This window comes from Podarcis raffonei, chromosome 1 (genome assembly GCF_027172205.1).
Source record: "Podarcis raffonei isolate rPodRaf1 chromosome 1, rPodRaf1.pri, whole genome shotgun sequence".
Taxonomy (NCBI): domain Eukaryota; kingdom Metazoa; phylum Chordata; class Lepidosauria; order Squamata; family Lacertidae; genus Podarcis; species Podarcis raffonei.
Window position 1 is genome coordinate 33,276,953 of NC_070602.1, and position 20,264 is coordinate 33,297,216.

The window sequence follows — 20,264 nt, forward strand, 5'->3', positions numbered from 1 at the left end:
TTTGAACCCAGGTTTCCCAGGGCCTGGTCTGGCATTCTAACCACTACACCGCGCTGGCTTTGTTAAGTAGCTGGTGGTATTCTGCAGGAAAAGGCTATTTCCCAGTGGTCCTGTTGGTTTTTCTTGCTTTGTTTTGGTGGCTGACTTTTGCTCACGGAGGCAGTGCTTGCTGGAAGCGCATGTTTCCTGAGAAACCCTGGATAATTATTATTATTATTATTATTATTTATTAAATTTGTATACCGTCCTAAACGCACAGATCTCAGGGCGGTTCACAACATAAAAACACAAAATACACAAGAAAAATAAAAACAAGGACAACCCAACTACCCCCCATATGCAGTCAGACCATGGACTCATCTAGCTCATCTGGAGGTGACAGGAGACTGTCCCAGCCGAATGTGGAGATGCTGGAGATGGGACCTGGAATGCAACTCATGTGCCGCATTACTGAACGACGGCTCTTCCTCAATCTTTCTGGGCAGGTCCCTAGCCCGAGAGAGCTCTTGGCCAACCTTCTGCGGCGCGGCAGCAAGCAGCATCTCAGCCTCTTCTCTGCTTCCTTCGGTTGTTTTCTCTTTGGTGCCTCTGGAATGTAGTCATATCTGGGACTGACAGACAAGGAAAGGCGGTGTTTTGTTTGTGCGTGCGTGCGTGCTGACGATTTCACTATCTTGCAGAGGAGAGTTTTAGCTGTTAACTTTCCGAAAAGGTCCTACTTTAGACTCCAGGCGAAAACATTTCTCTTCTCCCAGGCCTTTGGCTAATTAAACCATCTATGATCTTTTAAATTGCTGTGGGGGTACTGTTTTTGTTTGTTACTATGGTATGCATTTTTGTGTTTTTTACATTGTAAACCGCCCTGTGATCCTCGGGTGAAGGGCGGTATAGACATTTAATAAATAATAATAATGAAATAATAAAGTGACTTATTTTGAACGCAACTGTGGGGGAGGGTTACATTGACCATAGAGCATCCTGCTTCGCCGGCTGGAGCGTTCACCACCCCCAAGAGCTTCAAGGCTGACTTAGTTGTGCCTTCATTCTTACGGAGTAACCTCCCCGCCATCTTTTTCCTTTCTTCTTTTTAAAGCCTTCTTCTGGCATGCAACAGGTGCATTGAGACTGAAGCTTCTGCGGACTGCAGCCCACTTCGTAAAATGCAGGAACTGCCATTGGTATAGCACTGTGGGTGGACGAAAGTGGACGCCAAAATTAATATCTCTGCTTTATTATTCGCTGGAATAAATAAATACAATTTCTCGCAACTAACTACATCCTTCCGGGATCCAGAACAAGCTTGTCTACAACGCATTTTTATGCTTTAAAAACTCTCCCCATTTCTCTCCCTCTTCTTTTCTCTTCATTTTCTGGCTTTGGTATTGCCTGATTCTTTAGCCATGAAACGAGCTATTGCAGGCGGCAGCAGCCTATTTCATTGGATGGGTGCAGTGGTATGGGTATAGAGACGCTCTGAGCTGAAGTTCGCATAAACAGGTGAGGAGACACACCTGTTCCTGGGCTGTGTTACTTCAGCCCAAACTGAGAACTAGCAGGAAGAGCTACAGAAGCATGCTGCTTTCTGGAGCGTTAACTATGTATTAGTTAGATGTATGAGAACACAATAACATAAGAAGAGCCTGCTGGATGTGTCTTTCATTGCCTTCAGAAAGCTCAGACCATCCTTTTGGTTTCAACATAACATGCAGCTTCAGGTTACTTAGGTTACTTGTATCCAAAGACGAACAATCTAAACAGGTCAGCCTACTGGCCCACGATGACAGTCCTGATGAATTAATACAAGATGCCATAAGAGCAGGACGCAGGTGCGTTTGAAAGTTCTTGCCACAGTAACCTGAATGACATGGCAATCTTTAAACGTTTACTTAGAAGGAAGAGGTCCCATCATGATAGCTGTGCACCACCTCCAGTCTCCAAGGTGAGATGCCTCAGAGTGTTAGCTGCTGGGGAACAGCTGCTCTTGCGCTCACGCCCTTCCTTGTGAGCTTCTCATAGGCATTGATCTGGGTACCGTGAGAACACGATGCTGGACAAGATAGACCTTGGGTATGAGTCATCAGGGTTCTTCTTCCTATAGTCTTCCGTTCAATGCGGACATATTTTCCACGAAGGCGTTTTGAAGTGGAATGTTATGGTGCTGCAGCCTTGATTCCGACTTTAATTCTCTCAAGTGCAGCCCATTGCTTTATTGGGACTGTTCTAAATTCCAGAAGTGGGGAGTTCTAACCTCAATTTTTCTCTGAAAAGTTTACTCATGGAGTACAAACTCAGAATCTCTACTTGAGTACAAGGGTATCAGGTATGTGGATTTCACAACCGGAGCAGTGGCAGGTTTAGGGCAAAACTGGGCCGGGCAAAAACCCAGCAGCCCACTCAATAGAACAAGCAGGAAGACCCTCGCTCCCCAAACCCACAATCCGTTTACCACATTTTCAAGCAAGTGAAGTTGTACCCATAAAAATAGCGGGTGGCGATAATACCATTAAGTGAAGTAATTGCCGTTAACTTAACCATCGAGATAATAAAACAACACCATTAAAGAGCAGAGTCTAAATGTGCCAAACTACGCCACCGCACCAGAGAAATGCATGAGAACCAGAGAAACGCTTTCTCCACTTCTGGTTCCAGATACCTCGAATGAGGCAAATCACATCGAAACCTGAATGTAATAGCGGGAAGACCAAGATCCCTATAAACGTATGTGGAAGCAATCACATAGATTTTCAGTGGAAGAGACTATCAGCTGAGGTCAAATAAAGCCCGCTTCTTCCAAAATCAATGCTAAGCCACAGATCTTTTGGGGAAGTGAGGGTGGCACTCATTCCACAATAATCCAGCTCAGTCCATTGTGGCTACTCCCGCCAGCGGTCGTTAAGACTGCAGCCTCAATAGAATCCTCAGTTTGCAATTTGGTCAGGACTCTTCCACTTAAACCCGCTTCCCCAGCCCCCTTATTTCAACGAGTGGTTCTAGAAACAGCTCAGACTCGGAATTCGTTCTCCTTGTTTCAGTGGCGCTCAGGGAGCCGTCAGGGCAGAACTTCCGGGCAGAAGCCTAGGGCCCCATTCAGCAGACTGAGCAGGAGGGTCCCTGAAGGCATTGGAGCAACGTCTGGAAACACACAGAGTTCAGCCTCAAAAGGTGGAGGCAGGCTTCAGATTGTCCAGAGTCTAGGAATCATCTAACTGCGCCGCTTTTGAGACTGACATCCACCCTTGGGGGGGGGGGAGCCTGAAGGGATGGGTGAAGTCCAACCTCCGTGTGTTTAAATGTGGTGGTTGCTCCTTAGCCGAAGTCCAACAAGGTTGGCTTGCTTTGTGAAGAAACCTGTTGGAAAGGCGGAGGGGGATCGTGCGGGGGGGGGCGGCTTCCTGAAATCCAGCCTCTGCACAATCGGGGAGAATTGATAAAGTGTTCCTGAACCCTCCCAGCTGAAAGGAAATAAATGTCTTGGGAAGACGTTAGGCGAGACCACTCTGGTTTAAGGGCGTTATTCATTAAGTGCCTAAGCGGGTGCTTAATTTAAGCAAGAGCGTCTCTAGCATTCACAGCGAAGAACGCCATCTTAAGCACACTCACTTTGGAAGGAAAGTTTCCTAAGGAGGGGTTGACCTCTAGCCAAGAAATCTTCTGTCGGGGGTCTGAATTAAGCGCCTCATTGAGGCCTGCTGAACAGCAGGACCTTGGTCCTGTTTCTATTTCGGGTGCGGCCGGAAAAAAAATTAAAGCCAACCTACTGCGTTGCGACTTCTAAGAGATACCTTGTTTTATTAAAGATTTTCTCTCCTTATTTATCTTCCTTCCTTCCTAGCACAGAGAAGCGCCTCCATTCTTCCCAAACCTTTGCAGAAATACCACTTTCTAATCCACTCCTCCCGGTCATTGTGGCTACTCCCTTCAGGGGTCCTTCACGCGGCAGCCCCCAAACGGCCTTGCCAGTACAATCCACAATTTACAATTTAGTCGGAGCTTGCCCATTTAAAGCAGCCCCTCTCCGCCCCCGATTTTAATGGCCAGTTTTCTCCATTCACTTGGAAAGCGCTTGGCAGCTACACTGAAGGGCGGCAAGGGGAGCCTGGAGGGGGGGTGGGAGGTGGGAGGTGAGCTCTCTCCGGAGAGCCCCGGTGAGCTCCTTTCGAGAAACGACTCCTCTGAGTCCCCGCCATCTGGTGTGGAGGAGCCTGGAAGACGCTGCAGGTTCGGGGGGCATCGTCCGCGTTGAGGTTGGCACCGTTTGAGTAAGAAAGTCCTCCCCTCTTCTCCTCCCCACCCGCCCCCTTTCCACCCAGCGTGGAGAGTTATCAGTCGCATTCTGTGGGGTCAAACTATTGAAGCCGTCGGACAGTAAATCAAAAGCATTTCGCAGACACCGGGAGGTGGGGGGGGGAGGTTTGGGAGACAGTGACTCTTCTGAAGGGCATGGGCCGAGGGGGAAATCCTTTAAGCAGGCCAAAGGCATTGCATTTTTCTCCTCCTTTCTCTTTACTTTTGCATTCCGCTTCTTCTTTTTATTGACTGATTGGTGTTAATTCAGCCAGGTGAAAGGATACGGTGTGATTAGGCTAGTAGCAGTGAGCACCGAGAAGGAAGGCGTCGGTGGTTTGTGCAAAGACAGGCTCCCTCTAAATTTAGCTGGAAAGGGAGATTTCCAAAGGAAACTTTCCTCGCCAGTTCGAGGAGGAGAGATTAAATTGGATTGATTAGCTGTGGGAAAGCATATAGCCGATCCGGAGGAGCGTGAACGGGCTTGCCTCTGACAGCGCCTGGTACTTCGGGAAGTAAACCCGATTCACTTTAGCGGAACTTAATTCGGTTTAAGAGGCAGGCTATGAAGACACGCCCGGCTTTCCAAACGCGAATGAGGGCTAAAATTAAGAACGAGCCGCTCTCCGCTCAATCCCCACAGGTCAAATAAATTTTACCAGGGCTACTCTGGAGTAAAGGTCAGTGCCAGCCGTTTACTCCAGAGTAGTCCAATCCGAGTCCACGAAATTGCTAAGGAGTCGGTCCATCTTAATATGGACATTGTAACGAATCGATCTGCGGAAATGATCGATGGTGCAAAATCAAAGTTCCCTGATGCTGGAGGTCAGATTTGTTTTAAATCAAGGGAAACTACTTCCAATACCAAGTAAAGCTGCTCAGGAACGGGGTGGAAATATGACCGGGGCCCCGTAAATCAGCCTCGGTTCAAACGCCTCGGCTCAACTGGCTTGGGGCTCAGGGTGTATCATTGAAAATCTTCCCTCAGGGGGCGATCCACCTCCTGTTTAGTTCCATTGCAAAATTCCCATTTAATTCTATGACAAAATTCCCGCATGACACTCACGTGAAGATAGAATGATCAAACCATCCCTATCTGGAATAGCCAAGTCCCACGGTGGACAGGTATTCCCTCTTCCTCATCAAGAAAACGGTCACATTTTTTAAAAAAATAAACAAACTTAATAAGGCACGCCTAAAGGGGAGCACATACGAAATATCCACCTTTCCACCCCAAGAAGCACTCCCAAGAAAATATTGGAGTCGAGCGGGCGTGGGCTTTAGAAGGTGATGAAATCCACACTCGTTACAAGAAATAAACGAGAAAACAAATAATATCAGTGCATGCTGGTTGTATATATCACAAAACAACAGAGGCATCTTCCCCTGCTCAAGTAGGAACTACCTTGCAGTACACGTTGGCAGATTCGTTTAATTGTAAGGAAGCCTTCGAGATCCTATTTTCTAGTAATGTGTATTTGTGCGTGAGTATATAGTATGTGCGTGTGCGTATCCTCTGTCTCTAATGCACCCTAAAATGTTTACTGAACAATCCTAATGGTTTGAGCTGCTGCTAGACATTTTTTTATATATATAAAATGGTAAACTATTTGGATGAGTAGAGTGAACTGAGTTCAGTTCCTTAAAACGATCAAGTTATTGAGTATATAAAAGTAGGAAAAGGAGGGAGGGGGAATCTAAAAGCCGTTTTCCCAAGAAGTATGCCAGTCCTGTATCAATATAACGTATTTATTAAAAAGTTGAGATATTTTCAAGAAATCAAAAGAGTCACTAGTACAACCAAATATTATAAATTCTTTGTTACGGTCATAAATTCAAGCTGTAGTACAGATATTGTAGTACAGTATTTTAGCATACAGTTTTATGACCTTATAACTAGTTTTGGTGTTACTATGTGTTTTGCATTCTCATTATAATTATTAGCCGAACAGTCATGAAATCACCAATCACTTCTAAAAAAATACATTTGGGAAGGGAAAGAAAACTTTCGATTCCCCAGTAACTAAATTATTTTAATCACTTCGGTGAATAGATTTCCCCAAAAAAGCAAAGAAAGAAATGGCGCATTAACTCAGAGACCCCTTTCCCCGTCCCAGCATTTGCGTCAAAACAGGGCTCAGAAGTGCCCAGATTTCTAAGTTTTAAAGTTTCCCCTTTTCCTCACGAATCCAGAAACTCCCCGAAACCCAAAAACAGATACTCTCTCCGATGCGAACAAAACTTCTTGGGAACGAAGTTCCCTTTGGTTGCCTTCCAAGAAATCTATTTAGGGCGGTGCGTTACTTGTACGCGGTTCACACACGTGAAAGTTGTTTCCACCGTAAGCGCCGCGTCAGATCCTAGCCTAAAGCATCCCTCGCCCTGTACACCTCAACTTGGGGTGTGGGTCCGTCCCATTCATTTCCACGGCATCGACTTCCGAGCGCGCTTGGGACTGCAGCGTTAAGACCGCAGCTATCTGTAACTTGGCGCCGGAGAAGTCGAGGGGGAAACGGAGGGGCTGAGGGGGGGGGAGTTGCTGCAATTATATTGGCGTGGAGAAGCTCACCTCTTGCCGAGCGGCAAAGTATAATCACCGCGCAGGCTTCGACTTGAAGGCTGGGAAGTCTCCTCTGTGGGCACCTACTTTTCTCCTAAGCGCTTTCTTGCCTCCTCAACGAGAGGTTCCCAATTGAAGGGAAATGATCCTTAGGCACTAATATCGAGCCAGTGACAAAGCGACTGGCCATTTACGCCGCCACTTTAGACAAAGATATTTAGTTATCCCCGGGTCGCTGCAAGTGCACTTTCGCCTTTATTTATTTATTTGTTTTAAAAGCACAACCCCAGCCGAGAGACGCCAACATATTTACCAGGGGCAATTACTTAACTGTTAGGACCTAACTGTTATTTGAGACTCTATTATTATTATTATTATTATTATTATTATTATTATTATTATTATTATTATTAAAAACAAAAAACAAAAACCCTACCAAGTTAATTGCCCCCCTCCCTTGCCTTGCTATTTCCTTCAGCTTGAAAGAATCGCTTTATTAAATTAGGTGCCAACGCTCTAGGCCTGGGTGAGGAAGGGGCTGAGTTTCCCCTCCCCACTTTGCGTTATTTTCCTTTTCTTCTTTGCCCGCCCACCGCCTTTCGCCTTCCCTTCTAACGATGGGATTCTTCCCTCCCTTCCCTGCGGAACTTGCGCGTGTTAAATATCGCTTGGAGCAAGGGCGCGCGCCCCTGGATCGACGAGCCGCCTAAGCAGACCTTTCTGGAAAGGAGCCATTAAGAAGAGGCAGATCCGACACACCCACGCATGCCCATTAAAATCAACCGGGGAAATCCTCCACCCGCTTGAGCGGGGCGTAGGATCGTGCCCCTCGAGGCTCCCTTCCCCCTCCACCCCCAGCAGCGCGCCTTAACCGGCTTGTGGATCGTGGTGGAGCCGCCTTCAAGCCTCCGTCCCCCAGGCAGCTCTCGATTTCTCTTGACACCGAGGTGGCCGCAATTAGGCTGAGCGGAATATTAGGAAATGAAAGACACAATTCTCCACTGGCAGGGTGATGACCTAACAGGTCTTTTCCATCCCTGGCGCCTCTGATTCATAAATAACCCGAGAAGCTGCTTTTAAGCTTTAGACGTGGCCCGGAGGAGTGCGTGACACGGTTCCTATTGGAAAATAACAAACGGGCTCTTAGCTTTAATGTGTTTTCCAGCAGCCCATCATCCTTATACAATTGCTTTACACACATTTCTATCCCCCCACCCACCCCGCGCAACATTCCCCACCCCCACCCCAAAGTTCCAGCTTCCATCTGCCTGCGGAGTAACGAGCTAGACAAAACGATCAGATGATTGCATGTACAGAGAACATATATTTGGCTAGGCGCGGGCGGCGCGGGCGGGGAGGGGATGCGCTGGGAGCCTCGGACAGATAAGCTTCCTATAGGCTCTATAGCTTATGCCTCCTAAGCAGCGCTGATAAGGCACAAGTAGTTTGCTCTAGACAACCCTCCGCGCCTCTCTCGAGGCTCCGTCCAATGTCTGGCCAGAGAGCGGATTCCTGCCAACTTGGCGATGTAGGAACGCTCCATCCCGGTGCTATTTCACACAGAGACTGTTCTTTTCTTCCTCGGGTGCTTACGAAGGGGAGGCGGGGGCGGGTGATGGTGGTGCTTGGTGGTGGCTAAATCCAGTCCTTCAGTCCTGACCTTCCTCGTTCAGACTGAGGTAGGAGGAGGAGGAGGAGGAGGAGGAAGAGGAGGAGGTGTGGGGGGTGAATGGGGGGAGCGTGTGGGGCGGTGGGTGGGTAGTTGGGTGGTAGTGGGTAAAGAGGGCTTAGGATCCGAACGGGCTTCCTTTTTGTGAAACTCGCCCACGGGCGGGGCGGGGGAAGGAATAAAGCTCCCCCCCCCCCAGCGCGCCTCTCCCAATCCTCCTTTCTCCATATTGGAACCTCTTTAGAGCCCCATCTCCAGACTTAGGGTTCGATTCGCACCCCTCCCGAACAATAAATCCATAAACCGATTGATTCGGGGGAGGGGAGAAGGCAGGACTTTCCCTTTCAACCGTTGCATTTTTAATTTTTTTAAGGCTTATGATATATACAAATATATATATATTAAAAATAATAAAAAATAAAGGCTGAGTGGGCAGGTGGTTCGGGTGGGAAAGCCTGAGAAGTAAAGGAGGGGGGAACTTAAAAGGTGTTTACCTTGTCATCAGCATGTACGCTAATTATCTCGGGCAAGATGTGGGGTTCTATTGTCTTGTTGCTTTAGTGCCTATGCCCCGCCTCTGGTGGCAGCCTAAAACCTGGCGTCTGGCTAAAACAAACGAAAGGCAGCTCTGAGCCTCCACTCAATCCAATTAAGGCGGACTTGGTCCACTCGGTTACGTGTTCATCCAACAAGATCGGCGTGGAGGCAACACACCAGAATATTTGGCAAAAAAAAAAAAAAAAAGGAGAGAGAGTGAGTGAGAGAGAGAGAGAGTGAGAGAGAGAGTTTTGCCTCCCCTTTCCCTTTTTTTCCCTCCTCTCCCCCCAGCCGCCGAATCATGTCGATGAGCCCAAAGCATACGACTCCTTTCTCAGTGTCTGACATCTTGAGCCCCTTGGAGGAAAGCTACAAGAAAGTGGCCATGGAGGGGAGTAACTTGGGCGCTCCTCTGGCAGCTTACAGGCAGTCGCAGGTGGCGCAGCCGGCCATGCAGCAGCACCCCATGGGCCACAACGGGACGGTCACCGCTGCCTACCACATGACAGCCGCCGGGGTCCCTCAGCTCTCGCACACCGCCATGGGGGGCTACTGCAATGGCAACATGGGAGACCTTCCACCTTACCAGGACACCATGAGGAACAGCGCTTCCGCCACCGGCTGGTACGGGGCGAATCCGGACCCCCGCTTCTCCACAAGTAAGTGCTCCGAGCTTTCCCCCCTTCTCCTTCTCTCTCCACCTTTCCCCGTGGCGCGGACGCGCGGTCCCAGGCAGACGGGGGAGTGTGGGGCAGCAGTTAGAGCGGAGGTGCTCGTGAGGGGGAGCATTTGGCATGAAGCTGGTCTGGATGTTGCTCCCCCCGCCCACTCCCCCAATTTTGGTGTGTTAATGATAACAACAACAAAAATTGCAACCGGTTTCTGACCTTGTCCTGGACTCCTGGGCTCTGGTCTGCTCCTGGCTCTGGCTGGAGGGAGCCGGGGGCATCTCTTGCGCCTTATGATTAATCTCAGCGGCTAAGCGCATTCACAAAGAGAGGAGAAGCGTTTTATTGGACAAATGTGGGTGGTTGAGACCAGGAGGGAAGGAAGGGACTTACGAATAAAGAATAATGCGCGCCCAGAAGAAAAGAAAACGTGTGGGGGAGCGCGCTTGGATATAGGAAATAATAAAATGTTTGGACGCCAAACAAATTGTTCAAATAAAACCCTAAGGCGAGAGTCCGTGAAGACGATGAGGTTCCAGTGGCCCTTTAAAGTGTAAATAAAAATTGAACAGGTGTGAAATGAATTGGATCTGCTTTAGAAGTACGAAGGCAGGCTCTGGACTACGTCTAAGGGAATTAATAAACGGAGAGAAATAGATAGCCCATAAAGGATGTGAAAAGGGAGGGGAAGTAACGTTTATTATTTTTTGACAGGTTATTATTTTTTTGACAAATTACAAGGTGTAAACAGCGTTGCAAAAAGTGGAGTATATGGTTCTTAGATTATCCTTAGATTATCCTTTCTTAATGTATGCAGGAGTGTATGTGTTAGGTAGATAGACAGATACGCATGAAAACGCTGGAATGTACACCCCAGCAAAATGTCCCTTTTTCTAAATTTGAATTCTCCTCGCTGGCCCTTTCTGCCACTTCTCCACGAGAATATTTTTTTGTTCTTGTTTTAGGCCGGGGGGCGGGTTACAGGGTGGAGAACGTACTCTACAAAGCCACCAGATACCTTATCCGTTTCAAATCCGATTTAGAAACGGATTTCTGCCGATTTTTCAGCATCTTGCGCGTTGACATTTTCACCGGTATCAATGTAAACTGGTATTAGTGTTGTGGGGATTTGACCAGATATTATTGTTTAGCATTTATTATGGTTGTTGTTGTTATTATCATGTCTAGGGACGTGTCAACCATGGCTCCCCCCCCCTTTGTGGATCTTGATCCCGATAACCGGATTCGGCCTCCGGGCGTGCGGGCCGAGCCCGCTACCCGCGGGTCTGCCGGAGCCTCTCCTCCTGGGCTTTGCGCTTGGTTCCGCTGATTAACGCTCCTTCCCCCGCTGTTTCTCCCTCCCTCCCTCCCTCCCACAGTCTCTCGCTTCATGGGCCCGTCGTCGGGGATGAACATGGGCGGCATGGGCAGCCTGAGCTCTCTGGGCGACGTGAGCAAGAGCATGGCCCCGCTGCAGAGCACGCCCCGTCGGAAGCGCCGCGTGCTCTTCTCGCAGGCGCAGGTGTACGAGCTGGAGAGGCGCTTCAAGCAGCAGAAGTACCTGTCGGCGCCCGAGCGGGAGCACCTGGCTAGCATGATCCACCTGACGCCCACGCAGGTCAAGATCTGGTTCCAGAACCACCGCTATAAGATGAAGCGGCAGGCCAAGGACAAGGCGGCGCAGCAACAGATGCAGCAGGACGGCGCCTCTTGCCAGCAGCAGCAGCAGCAACAGCAGCACTCGCCCCGACGGGTGGCCGTCCCGGTCCTGGTCAAGGACGGCAAGCCCTGTCAGGCGGGCTCCAACACGCCCACGGCAGCGGCGGCGCTCCAGGGCCACCACCAGCAGCAGGCTGCGGCCACCGCCATCACCGTGGCCTCCAACGGCGCCAGCCTGGGACAGCACCAGAGCCACCAAGCCAGCAGTGCCGGCCAGTCGCCAGACTTGGGCCAGCACGCGGGAAGCAGCCCCTCGTCCCTCCAGAGCCAGGTGTCGGCTCTGTCCCACCTGAACTCGTCCAGCTCGGACTATGGGACGGCCATGTCTTGCTCCACCTTGCTATATGGGAGGACCTGGTGAAAGGGGCCGCCCCGACGGGGCCCACCACCTCGTCCTTGTCCGACGGGCTGACGCCTTCCTTTTCTTTTTCACACGCACACACACACGCACACAGAAACACACACAAATACACGCACCCTCCTCCTCCTCCTCCTTTTGATTTCTTCCCTTCTCATTTTTTTCTGCTTTTGTTTTGTTTTTGTTTTAAAAAGAAAATATCAGAACTGTGGGGTGGGGTGTTGTGTCCTTGGGACAGACGAGAGGACCAGAAGCAGACTTCTTAAGTTGTGAAATGGCTGCTGTGTTGCTGAAGGCCCCGGAGCGTTTTTCTGGAGGAGTTTGGTGGCCCCTGAGACCCACGATGGACCGTGTGCCCGCGGCGTGAGGTGGATCTCCAGTGGACGCTTGTATGTACAGATAAGAAAAACAAAAAAACAAAAAACCCTCGGGGCGAAGGGTGGGTGTTTTCTCCCCTCCCTCACCGCCACAAAAACTTTAGCGTCCCCCCTCCTCCCCCACAAACACACACTCTTCAAAAACAATGCACAGACGGAGAACCTTCGCTGGCCTTCAGCCCAGACGGTGGATGGAAACGCGGGTGCTATCACGGCTTAGCTTCCCCTTCCCCCTTATGTTCGATGTGAACCTGTAGCTGTATAATGCTGTCAAAAACGTTGGACTAAACCCATAGTTTTTAGTATCCTGACTATTTTGTTGATTAAAAGGAATATATCAAGCAACGATCTACCAAACAAATCAAAACTTTTTAAAAATAAAATAAAATAGGAAAACCCACTTTTTAAAAATAAATAAATATGGATGTCCACAGATCGGTGAAATTATTTGGCGCACGTTTATCTTTCTTTCTCTCTCTCCGCCCCTTGTAACTTATGTAGATATATTTGGCTTTAAATATACTTCCTGAGGAGTTTCTAATAAATTATAAAGATCACTTATCTTTCTTATTGCCCTTTGCTATTTCCCCAACCTTCCTATCACCTCCAAAAAGAAAAGAAAAAGAAAAAAATGCAATTCGGGAGCCGAATTTGCGCAATGTAAGCTTCCTTCCCAAGGCCCGTTGAATTCAACGAGGAAAGCGGCCCAGAAAGGACGATCGGGTCCACGTTTCGGGGAAACTGATCAGCACATACAGATATAGGATCGATTCGTATGTTATATTCCCCATTAACTAGAGAATACGACGACAGGGAGTCCTGCCCGAGATAAGTAGCGAGGCACGGAGACAAGGAAATCCAAGTGGCGTCATTCGCAGAGGAAAGACAATATTTGCAGACCCACTAATCGAAATCCCAAAAGGGTGCTTTTAAGATGCTGTTAATGCAGGGAAAGGAAGCTAACCAGGAGCGTACTAACAGGGTTGGGGGGGTGGATACCAAGTCTTTGTAAAGAGCGTCCAGATTTATTAACTTGTAAAAACACCATTTCTACAAAGGTTTCCTATGTAATTGTATTTTAAGGAAAGTACAGTCATCTTATTTATAATCAAAATAAAACGATAGTTTATTGTGCACGAGGTGTATCGTGTAAATTGAATTAACCTTGAAGCGCGCGCACACACAAAGTGTATTGGGGGTGTCTGAGATATATATGTGTGTGTGTGTGTGTATACGTATATGCATATATATATATATATATTGCCCTCCCTTTCCGATTTTCAACATTTGTTCGACTTATTGGGAGAGGGCACAATATTCAGGCCAGGTAGATTTGTCGATGGCTATGAGCTGAGAATAGTTTTATAACTTTCCCGTTGTTTTAAGCCGGTAGAAGAAGTCACGACGTCACGAGCCAAGAAAAGGAGTTTCCAGGGGAGGAGGCGGGAGAGCAAAACGAAAAGGCTTTACATCCAAGTAAAGCGGCTTTCTGCCCATCGGACATCAGAGAGTTGTAGGCAGGGGAGAAACAAACCAAAACCCAAAGCAGCCTGCGAGGCAGCGCCCACGTGAAGCTCTCGGCTGATCGCGCTGCAAACCGTCGGTCTACGGGCATCTCCGGATAATGATCAAGCAAAAGGGTTTAATCATTCTCTGCTTAGGAGCCCTGGCCGGATACGCAATCCTAGCTTGGCCTGATATATCCAATATATTTATATCTGCAAGGGTGAAGGGCGCAGGAACCCAGAGAGAGAGAGAAAAGTGAATGATGGGGTGAGAATTGTACAGGCAGAAAGAGCTTCAACCACCGCGCAAACGAAACGGCTACACAGCCGAAGCAGAGAATCCGCTCCCCTCTAGGGCTGGTGGCGAGGGTAGGGTGGGATCGAGGCTTGGTTCTTGATATAACGATATGTGCACATGTATGCGTCTCCAACTCTTCGTCACGTGTGTCAGCAGAGAGATATTAAATATTCGGTGCAATATGTAAAATGTAGTCCTCTTGTTTACAGAGGGAGAGCGAGAAAGTGAGAGACTTTGGCCAAGTGCGGTAGAAACATTTCCAGCTGTTCCTTTTTTCCCCTTTTCTAAATCAGGTCTCTCTCTCTATCCCCCACCCCCAGTCGCCTTTTATACCTCTGCGCTAAAATTAGCATCCGCGGAGCCCAAAACGGAGCACTCGAGCCTGTCATTTCAAACGCCAGTGTGTCTTTTTTTGTGATTCTTTTTTCCACCCTTCCTAAATGAAAAAGCTTCAAATAACTGCGCTGAGGGTCTTGGCAAAGGGAAATCAGCAGCGAGAAGCTCGCCAATAATAAATTTCTCGGTTTGGAGGCACATCCAGTAGAGTTCAGCTCTTGGAATTAAAAAACAAAAGCAAAACTTATTTAAATAACGTGCCCACAATTCACAACTCTCTTTAACTGTGTTAAGGGATCTCAAAATTTTATAGTTGTTTTTTCTCTCTCCTTTTTTCTTTCCTGAAGTAAATGAATTGTTGACTGAGACTGACAGGGGAAGGGAGGCGGTTATAAAACAGCATTCCTGAAGGTACTTTAGTAGTCTCTTGTCTCGCCCATCTCGCCCCCACCTCCGCAGCCCTAAAGTTAGGCCCTAGAAGAAAAAACATGGAAACGTGTTTGTCCCGAAGAGCCTCGGGAAAATAAATGGATCGAGTTCATCTGGACGAGCTAATAAACACATATTTGGTGGTGGGAGTAATGACTGTAATGGATGATTATGTACACTGACTTATCTTACTGCGACTAGATTTAGTTTCGATTAAATAAACTGGCTTCCACTTTGTCTGATGTCGGCTTAGTTTAAAGTCTGTTTGCTTGTTCCACAGAAAAGGTGAATTCGTCTCTTTATAGACCTCTAGAGTCCAAGCAAACACAGTTCAAACTGTATTTACATATCAGTCAGCAGAAATGCAAACAAAACGGCTCTAGCAAAATTATAGTTCGTTCTCTCGCTTTTTCTTTTTTTAAAGAAATGACGTAATAGCATTGAGGTTTAATCATAAAAAAGACTCCCCCCCCCAGGGTATACTTCTGTTTGAACTGATGCAAGCCATTATGGTTTAGTTTGTTGGTTTATTTTAAAAATATTTTTTTAAATCGAAATTTCCCTCCAAACATATTTTGAGAATATGGACTAGCCCTGCAATAAGCATAATTTCGTTTAAGGCCGAAGTTCCAGCTGCGTTTGATTTGGAAGTGGACCATCCTTGATTTCAGGGAAATTCGTTTTTAAAATGAGTGTGCTTAATACTGCGTCCATAGGCTAAAATGGGTAAATCTGTATTACACCAGGGGTGGGGGTGGGGAATCACCCTGGCCTTGTAAGATTGGTGTTGCCTGTTGTGCTGAGTGACTGGGAGGAGAAAAGGGAAGGAAAGTGATTAAAAGTGGAACGATGGAGGAAAAAAACGAGCTTTTGGTGTGCATGGAAGTTCTATCCTTGTCCACATGAAAAAAATGATGAGAGGCCTGTGGACTTTATCAACAACCGCAACAACCACAACGGGTAATGAGATCTAATGGAGGCTGACCATTTTGTTCCCATCTCTTCGCCTGGACTATGTTTTGCGGAAATTGGAGAGAGCATCCCCTCGCCTTATATCTATGGGATGTTTAATCAAATGATGCAAAACGCAGCTAGAGTAGGACAAGGGGTTAGAATATATTATTCTATCCCCTTGTCCCACTCTAGCCACTGTTTGCACCATTGGACTCTAAACACCCCATAGGTAAAAGGGGAGGAATTGCATATAATGGCTCAGAGCTTCTTCATATTTGAGGATCAATATCAAGCCACCTTTTCGCTCCCAAGATCTGCTTTGGTCTCAGAACCAGGTTTTGAAGTTTCCACGGATTGCTTGTTAAAGGGAGAAAATGTCACCCAACTCACCCATTGGAAAAGATGGCCAGTTCCATTCCCCCACCCCCTGAGTATCGTCTAGGAATCCTGCCACAATATCAGTTCTTATGAAGGCACAAATGTTGTATGGAAGTGCAGCTGGAAAATGAAGCAAAGCCCCAGAGGAAGCATCTGCCTGTAGAGATATATATATGATCAGTCAGGCCAGCAGGTACACAAGGGCCTCGCTGGAGAACCAGCTCTTGTGGAGTCGCTGAGGGCTGCTTGGACAAAAGAGGACTTGGAGGTAAACACTGAGTGGCTCGTGAAGATGATCAATCCTTGTATGGTAAACTAGTTGGAGCAAAGTTGACAGCATCTTTCTTATCTGCCCAGTTGGTCTGCTGATGACTGGGGGGGGCGTGGGGGGGGGAAGAGGGGAGGTCACAGTAAATGGAAATATGATGTCTGTGCTATCAAACGGTTCTGGAAAGTAGAAATACTCTCGTCTATGGCAATTTGGTGATTAACACGAAATGGCTTGCGTTTGTTTCCCCACAACAGGCACAGAAGAGATCAGGTAAGGTCAACTCTCTCTCTTTCTCTCTCGAACATTTTATGTCCATTCCTCCTCTTCTCGGAAGCGGTGGCCAGGAGGAGATAAAGAAGGCAGGGGGCTTGATCAGTCGATGCTGGGACCCCGATCTCCGACGCTCTTAACCACGAGGAAAGCTTTCAGTGGGACTGACTTCCTCGTAAGTGTGTCTCGGATAGGTATACTTTTTTGGAGGCGAATTTGGCAGATGAGAGGGGGCTTCTTTCCACGTTCCTTTAGGGCGCTGAGTGTCAAGCTAACATAGCATTTGTGCAGGAAGAAAACAGCTAAGTGTGTATGCTTCGGATTTTTTTTGCAGCCGGGAAACGTTTGTCTATCTTCCTCAGCTTTGCTTTGAAGGCTTGTTAAAGAGATAACTATTTTCTAGAAAGGACGGTGTCTGCCGTTTCTGGGCCCGCCTGAAGGGACCTAATCCTAATGGAAGGAAATTTGGCTTCATCAGCCTAAGGTGCAATGAGCTACCTTTTCTACCTTAGCACACACACACCAGAAGTCATGGTTTTAGTTGGGTCCCTTCCTCCAGCCAGACTTTCCTGATTGTCGACACTTTTAGCTGGGAAGTAAGTTTCATTATGTCTGTGAGGCCTGTTTCTAAGTAGTTATGTGGTCCTTTCCATGTTTCCGCTTGCGGGGTGCTAGCTAGGTTTAAAATTTGTTCACTTGGCTCTCCCCGTGGTCAAACGAGCTGCTTTCTTTTGCTGCCGCCATGGGGGGGGGGCTCAGATCCGTCGTTTTCTTGAGATCTAACCCTTCGTGAGGCCGCTTGGTTTCCGTTTGGTAACGTCACCAGGAAAGTCTTTCCATTTGGATAATTTTCTTCTGACTGTAAACGTTTCGAGCTCTCTAGGCTAGCCCAGAATTTTGCTGAGTCGGGATGTCGGAGGGTCACCCTTCTTTGTGTGAAGACGTGTCTTTGAAACCATAATGAAAGGATCCAGAAGTACGGACACCTTGAGGGGACCTGTGGAAGCTGGGAGGCGTCGCGGGGGGACGGTGGCTGGGATGGTGGGGCTGTAACACCTCAGAGGAGTAACTGAGGTCTGAGACCTTCTGTGATTGTTAGCGACCTGCTAAGCGACTTACTCCAAGACTCTTCCTAATCCGAGCTTTGGATCGGATTTCTGCTTTTGTTTGTTAGCTAGAAGACACCCCCCATCCTTATTTTTGGCCTTTCCCTTTGAATGGGGCAGTACTGTTGCGAGTATAAGAATGGTTAAAGCGACAGGGACAACTCCTAACCCACTCCACACCCAACAACTCAAGTTAAACAACCCAAGCCGCTTTTGTAGCTTTCTCTGTCGGCCGCCTGTTTTTAGTTTTTTCTCCCTGAATGAGGATGATGAAAAATAATTTTCCCATGGGGGTGGGTGGATATGGAGTTCACTATTAGAGCTGAGATCCGTTTCCCTTACAAGTGGATGGGCAATTCTGCAATACTTGGGCACGATCCAGCCACAATCAGGCAGCAATCCTGTACCTGCTTTCCTAGCAGTAAAGGACACTGAACTCGATGGGAATTCCTTCTCGGTAGACGCGGATAGGATTATTTTCTTTGGATTTGCACTGAAATCTGTAGGTGGATCCAAAACTTGTTACCCGAGAGGGAAGGTCCTCTGGCTTCAGTGTGATTCCTTAGTAAGTATGTGTAGTTTGACAACCTCAAAAGTAGTCAACATTGCCCCGATGGTGTCTTCAACGCGGACCAAAATGCAGCTGCGTGGATCTGGTTTCCAACAGTTCTTCGTTTACTGTTTCTGTATGTTGATTTCGAGATTACTAGTGGATGAGAAAACTTCTCACCCGCCCACTCCATAGCAGCTTAGGCCACCAGTCTCTAGGAAAGACGTGAAACTGGTTTTAAGGAAATTTAGTTGCATTTCTCAAGCTGAATGAATGACTGCAGAATTTCTGAAGTGGTTTGGGGTAAAGAAAGCCAAGCGAAAAGACGTCGAAACCTTCCGCACCTTTGAAAACATAACCCTCATCATAGTAAAATAAGGCCCTAATTCGACTTTCGGGTAGAGTCTGGTAGTTTCACAGTACTTCGGTCGAAACAGAAAGCTGTTCAGAATAATCAAATTTACTCATTTCAAGGAATTTTCAAACTAGTACCAGAAGCGCCTAGCATTTCCGCCGTAAGCGCTTCGGATGCATAGAGTTCCAGACAGATCTCTCTCTCTCTCTCTGTCCCTCCATCTTTCTCCCAGCTTTAAGAAAAGGGTTTGGAACTTTGGAACCATATTGGTCAATTTCTTGTTGCGATGACTGGCGTGTTTTGGGAAGGACTACTCTGGTGCAGCTTAAATGCAGAGGTATCACTGAAATCGAAACAAAGTTTTCCTGTCTGCCTTCCCATATTATACCGATATTTATGTAATATAGTTATAAATATGAATTTTGGACGGGCGATAAAGCAAAGGGCTAGTTTAACCATTTGCCAAGCGATCTGGAGACTTCAATCTTATGCACACCGACTTGGGGGCCGAATTCCGTGGGTTCTACGTGGGCCAAGTGGGTTTCACTCGCCCACTAAAGTCAGTAGGACTTGGATTAATTTTGTCTGCATGGCGCCCAAAATCAGGTGTGTTAAACTCTGTCGAAGTTCCAGTGGTGAACTGGAAGTCGGAACCTCGCCTGGATAGAAAATATCTTGTTTCGATTTCAAACCGTGTAAAACAACAAGCTTCCTCATATGAAGGGAAGCTATGCAGTTGTAGGTTTTTAAGTGGTATTAGCTTTGGAATAGTCCATCGTAACTTTATTATAAACTTTCGCTCTTTCCCCCTTCCCAACTACAAACATGTAAAGAAGCACGCTTCTAAGGCTACAATACTACCTGGAATTAAACTCTATTGAATTCAGTGGGTCTTACTTCATAGGTTTGAATTGTTAAAAAAGAAGATTATAAGCGCCCAGAACAAAGTCTTAACAAAAACAAACAAACTACTAATTCCATGTTTGGGTGAGAACTTTTGGTCCTTCAGCTACACAGCTTCTAGTATTTATAAGAAGGAATATTGCCTATCCTGTTAACAAAAAAGGGGATTTTCTAGTAATATTTCTACTTAATAGAGAGTAAATATGGTCACAGCATGTTCAGGGTTTCAGTTAGAGGCAAATAACAGATGGCACACTTCCTTCACTCCGGTTGACAACACATGTCGAGAAAAATATTTGACCCCCGCCCAGCCAAAATAATTTAGAAGGTGAGGGCTTCATTCTGCTCCTTCGAAATCTACGGCGTTTTCCTACAGATTTCTAAGCGAGTAGGATTGCAGCTCTGTCGTCAGATTCCATGCATAAATCTACCTGTTTATTGGTACTTCCTGGCAGCCCAGTGTGCAGGAGACTGCATCCTTTCAAATGTCCTTACACCCAAGGAATTAGGGTCAACGCTGAATGGGCTGTAAGGCTTAAAGGTGCGCATGCGCTTAGGTACAGGTCTCTTCAAGTGATGCTAACTAGTGGCAAACCATATACCATCACCGCGATATCTTAGTTTAAGAAAAAGTAATCAAACCCAGAATATGCTTATAAACAACCCCTACTACAGCCCCTATAAACAGAAATATCTTGCTTTAGTTAGGATTGGGGCGGTGCATTCTTAAGCAAGTT

At 47.2% G+C, this 20,264-nt stretch overlaps 1 protein-coding gene across 3 annotated transcripts; it reads left to right on the forward strand.

Moving 5' to 3' along the window:
- Window positions 1-4,148: 4,148 nt before the first annotated feature.
- NKX2-1 (NK2 homeobox 1) lies at window positions 4,149-11,928 on the forward strand. 3 transcript variants are annotated; one of them, XM_053380187.1, is made up of 3 exons: window positions 4,149-4,259; window positions 9,342-9,709; window positions 11,098-11,928. In XM_053380187.1, exons 2-3 carry the CDS (start codon window positions 9,352-9,354, stop codon window positions 11,796-11,798), a joined length of 1,059 nt encoding a protein of 352 aa, XP_053236162.1. In that variant the 5' UTR covers window positions 4,149-4,259; window positions 9,342-9,351; the 3' UTR covers window positions 11,799-11,928. The 3 variants fall into 3 exon arrangements, with proteins under 3 accessions (XP_053236162.1, XP_053236158.1, XP_053236154.1); XM_053380183.1 differs by lacking the exon at window positions 4,149-4,259 and adding an exon at window positions 8,194-8,523; XM_053380179.1 differs by lacking the exon at window positions 4,149-4,259 and having other exon boundaries at window positions 8,608-9,709.
- Window positions 11,929-20,264: the final 8,336 nt, after the last annotated feature.